The following is a 4,924-nucleotide window of genomic DNA, read 5'->3' on the forward strand; positions in this document are numbered from 1 at the left end:
GAGAACAGTGCCATTTTCTGTCTCCATGCTGGTGAGGGGGCCCTCAACAGAGGGTAAAAAACAAGGCTGCAGGACTTTGAACCTAAAGCCTTCAAAACGATGAGAATTTTCTCTAAAATACTTAGCTTTGGTTATTTATCACAGCCTTATGTAAAAGAATAGTACACTTTCCTCTTGTCAGAGCATGCCCTATAATGAGAGAGCCTACAATGAATGAACACACACACACACACACACACACACACACACACACACACACACACTTCTGCGTTTGCCTGGTGTTGTGAAGCCTGGGATCCATGTGAGGACATGGATCATTGATGGTGCAGTAAGGACCATGACCTGAGGACTGGCCACAGGGCAACTATTTGGTGACTGGTGTAGGAAAGAACTTCGGGCCATGGCCACAGAGCAGAGCCACAGGACAGGTCCTGAAGTTCTAGGACCCTGAGTGCCTACTCTTTGTAACCCAGTGGGGAAGTAACTGGGTTCAGAACGGGGTAGCTGATATTGGGATAAACTGAGTTCTGGTTCAGGCCAGGTCCCACACTGATTTCCAGGATGAACTGTTCTCTGTGAGGGGCAGGAAGCCTCATGACAACCTCGGAGGTAGGTAGATTTATTTTTGTCTCCTAGATAGGACACAGAGGCCCAGAGATGTTTTGTGATACACACACATTGCAGAACTGGCTCATGTCCTAAACACTGAGGAGCAGTGACAGATTCTGCTATTTAGAGCCTATGTGGTCCTCAGCACACGCTTGGTCTCCCTGGGCTTATTCTCTTCTATGATGCTGGGGAGTTCAGTCTGGGAGGTCATGTATGTGCCCTGTGAACCCTGTCTGATGACGGTGACAGAGACTCTGGTGTAGTGACTATGGTCTCTTAGCATTCTCCAATGCATTCTGCAGGTCATTTTGGCAGCACCACAACCAATCAGTGGCACATCAATGTCCCACTGATTGTCCCTGCAGATCCTGCAACCCCATCAGACGCAAGCTTGAATCCAAAAACCCAGGCTCCGCTGTGAATTGCAAGGCTTTTATTGTTGGATTCCTGTTTTTAGACAACTGGGGGTGGGGAGGAGAAGAGCTTGCTGCATCTATGCAGAGAAGCTGGTAAATGGCTTCCTTGTGGTCAAAGACGTACCCATCAACACAACGGGCTGGCTTTTATTTTTTCCTGCAAAGAGAAAGCCAGGTGAGGCCTCAGAGGTAAAGGAGCCCTCATGCCCCACTGACCAGGCATAGGGACACCTCCTGGGAGGACCTGCAGCCAGTTTGTAATTGCTCATGGGTCTGACCAGGACCAGGAAGCCTTGTCCCCAGTCTGTTGAGACAAGCTTTGTAAAGAGCCTCCAATCTAGCCAGATGGGAGGAGCCATCTTGTGGGACACCATAGGTACAAGTGGGACAGAATGGGGAGGAGGTGACAGAGCTCCATGTGAGCCTGTGGACAGCTGGGGCCCCACAAGGGAACTGACTCCTGTCACATGATCATGGTGACCCTCAGATATCTGCAGCTGAGGCAATGACTTATCCTACCAGTTAAAGGGACAAGAGGGGGTTCACTTTAATTCTCTTCTTGAATGTCCCAGGCCTGGTGTCTACACAATGGCTTTGGAGGTGCAGAGAACAAGGACACAGGTGAGTGTTTTGGCACTGGAAAAGTTAGGATAAAGGCCTAGGCTGGAGAAGGGTGCCAGGCCCTGTGCCTGTGTGACTAGACTTGGGAGTCTGGGCCAGAAAGGCTGATGGAGAGTCCACTCAGGCAGGGATCTACTCTGGCTTGGCTGAGCTGAGCAGCCATGCCGAGCTCAGGCAGCCTGAGAGTCCCTTCCTGCCCCATCCTCCTGACATCCTCCATCAGGTGTGTCCCATTTCTGGATTCACAGAGAAGCTTCAGTGTTGGGGAGAAGCACAAGCCCCGCCCCTAGCCAGACACACAGGGACTCACGACCAAACTGGTTGCATGATCCTTGTCTTCCTTTGTCAACTTGCTGTCGACACATTGCTTGATGCTTTCAGCATTTGCCAGTATGGCAGGGTTATCTTTGTATTGTTTCACATAGTCAACATAGTCGTCTACGGTCCCATGAAGTAATAGGTCAACTTTCGTTTGCATAGCTGGGCAAAGGCCACAGTCTGGAACAGAAAGACAAGGTGACCCTCCCTTGAAAGACACGAATCAGAACTCTCTTCCCCTGAGGAGAGAGGGTGAGAGAGCCCAGAGAGCCTGTATCCCTGACCCCCACACAGTAATACCCACCTCCCCCTGAAGTCAGGAGCAGGGCAGCCCCGAGCAGCACCAGAGCACCAGCGAGCTTCATGGTAATGGTGTCAGGTGCTCCTGTCTAGCTTGGTCCCCTTTTATAACTGCCCTGGGAAGCTCAGTGGTCAGGGAGGGGCCCTGTGTGAGCCTCTCCAGGCCCCTCCCAGGACATGTCCTGGAACATCCTGAGGCTGTGTGTTTGTGTCAGGGGGAGGTGTGTATTTTGGCTAGAGGATAAGATCCTGGTCAAGAACCTGGCTCAGGTTGGTCCCCTTCTTAGTGATCTTCTTAAGGTCACATGTCATGTGACGGCCAAAAGAAAGGATGACTAGAGTGAGGGTCAAATGGCTTCTTATTGGACCTCCAGAGTGAGGCCTGTGTCACCCTGTCTCACTGGGTACCTCAATGTTTATTTAAGAGCCTTATGCACAGTCAGTGTTTAGACAAGCCAGACCTCAGACCACTGACCATTGTGCTGCCCTGTCTTTATTCCTACCCCTGTCTTTCATTTGCTTTGTGGCTTCCCTTCAACCAGTCTCTTCAACCCAATGTTCTTCTGCTGTTGTAGGCATCCTTCAACTTGACCGTTTTGTTGTTCTTAGTTTTTTGTTTTTTTTGTTTTTTTTTTTTTGAGGTAGGGTCTCTCTATCCAGCCCTGGCTGTCCTTGATCCTTGAACTACATAGAGCAGAGTAGCCTTGAACTCACAGAGGTATTTGTGTCTCTTTCCCACTCAAATGCTGGAATTAAAGGCATGTACTGCCATATATGGCTAAACTTGACCTCTTAAATCCCTCCTGAGAAACGTGTGTGTGTGTGTGTGTGTGTGTGTGTGTGTGTGTGTGTGTGTGTTGGATCCAGCTCTCCTTGAGACTGGTGGTAAGCACTGTTCAAATCTGTTAGCAATGGCCAGGTATGGTGACTCACACCTTTGATCCCAGCTCTTAGGAGGCACAGGCATGATGATCTCTTTGAAATAGACGTCACCCTGGTCTACATGAAGTGTTCCAGGCCATCCAGAATTACATAGCAAGACCCTGTTAACCACCATCGTTAGTGTGTTAAGGTCTCGCTGCAAGAGCCTCGTGTTCATTGTCTCATAACTAAGCAAAGATATTTTAGTTTGGAGAGACCTAGCCCCCTAATTGTCCTCTGTCAAAAAGGCAACATGATGGCCATTTTGAATATCCCAAAGCTATCCTGGAAAAACTAGAGTCCAATCTCAGCTGGTTTCCCCAGCTCTTGAAGGCTCAGCACCAGTCCGTCTGTGGCAGCGTGTCTAGTCGAGTTTTGCTACCACAGAATTCTAGATGACTCTTCAACCATCACTACCTGGGCCAGACGGGAGAGCATCCTCCACTCTTGGGACACAGAAGAGGGACTGTTGGAAAGGGCGCTGAGAGGCAAGGCTGTGGTTGGCTCCACTCCCCTCCCATCCATGGAAACAGACTGCTTAGGCCCAGAAGTGTGGGCCGAACAGTCAGTGATGGAGGAAGCTGATGACAGCAGAGCAAAGCCTGAGGGGTTGTGATGGCTGAGGTGTCAGCAGGTTGAGCTGTGAAACAGGCCTAGAGCTTCTTTGCAGTGTGGTAGCTGACGCATTTGACAGGGTCAGAGCAGGAGACAGTAGGGGCATGGAATGAAGAGAGGGCAGATGCAGACTCTGAGGAAGCATAGAAGGGATCCAGAGGACAGAAAGTTTAGGCCCTGTTTGCCAGAGGAGGTCCAGGGAGCTGTGGAGGCTTTGGAGACTCCACCAGGGCCTAGAGCCACCTCACTGCAGAGTGCCAGCGAGGCTCAGCTCCCGTCCATGCTGTGGAGAAGGCTGAGGTAGGCCTCTGGGTCCCATGCTAGTGTGAGGACTGCTCTCCAGAGGGTACCTCTGCTGCCTCTACCACCTGCCCACTGTGGAGCTTGGTCTCCTGCTGCTGTGTATTCAATGCTAAGTACTGGGCCCCAGATCTGGGATCCCTCCCACCCCCTAATTACTTGGAATCTGGTAAGCTGATTCTCACATACATCAAATGTTGCTTTGTAAACTTTGCTCATCCTGTTCTCTGACTGGTTAAATAAATGTGGCTGACAGCCGATTACTAAAGAGAAGAGAGAGAGTCTCAGATTAAGTTACTGGGCTGGGGGTTGCAGGCAGGGACCATGAGGAGAGAGAATAGGAGAGAGGAGGAGAAAGAAGATGGAGAGAGAAGAAACCTGCCGTGAGGCCTGATGGCTCAAGGGCTCATGCCCAGAAGTGAACCATGAGGACAGGCTGATGGAGCAGAAATAACCCTGGGCAAGACTGAAACAGCAAGTAACATGGTGCCTAGGGATTGCATGTAAGTTAGAAGAGCTCAGAACCTGCCCAATCTAGGCTTACAGCTCTTCAAATAAAATTCCAAATCTTTGTGTCTTTTGTTTGTTTGTTTTTTTTTTTTTTTCTTTTTTTCAGAGCTGGGGACCGAACCCAGGGCCTTGCGCTTACTAGGCAAGTGCTCTACCACTGAGCTAAATCCCCAACCCTGTGTCTTTGTGTCTTTTAAAGCTAGGATATATACTTCCTTTACAGCCAGCTTCTGCTCACTGCTGCCACACATGGTGGGTAAAAAAAAAAAAAGCAGCCAAAGGTAGCCCCAGGAGAGCATTCCATCACCCTAGCA

The 4,924-nt window shown here is 50.0% G+C and overlaps 1 protein-coding gene across 1 annotated transcript; it reads right to left on the reverse strand.

Annotated features, from left to right (window-relative positions):
• Positions 1-1,028: 1,028 nt before the first annotated feature.
• On the reverse strand, positions 1,029-2,330 carry LOC116894440 (major allergen I polypeptide chain 1-like). Its single transcript, XM_032896143.1, has 3 exons — positions 2,269-2,330; positions 1,957-2,144; positions 1,029-1,182 (listed from the first exon to the last, which is right to left on the reverse strand). The coding sequence occupies exons 1-3, from the start codon at positions 2,327-2,329 to the stop codon at positions 1,153-1,155; spliced, it is 279 nt and encodes a 92-aa protein (XP_032752034.1). The 5' UTR covers position 2,330; the 3' UTR covers positions 1,029-1,152.
• Between the last annotated feature and the right edge of the window lie 2,594 nt (positions 2,331-4,924).

Source organism: Rattus rattus, chromosome 2 (genome assembly GCF_011064425.1).
Source record: "Rattus rattus isolate New Zealand chromosome 2, Rrattus_CSIRO_v1, whole genome shotgun sequence".
Taxonomy (NCBI): Eukaryota; Metazoa; Chordata; class Mammalia; order Rodentia; family Muridae; genus Rattus; species Rattus rattus.

Coding starts and splice junctions, on each gene's coding strand:
- LOC116894440 (XM_032896143.1), bottom strand. CDS start 2,329: ATGAAGCTCGCTGGTGCTCTGGTGCTGCTCGGGGCTGCCCTGCTCCTG. Junction 2,145..2,268: donor GCTCCTGACTTCAGGGGGAG/GTGGGTATTACT, acceptor TTTCTGTTCCAG/ACTGTGGCCTTTGCCCAGCT. Junction 1,183..1,956: donor ATCATGCAACCAGTTTGGTC/GTGAGTCCCTGT, acceptor TTCTCTTTGCAG/GAAAAAATAAAAGCCAGCCC.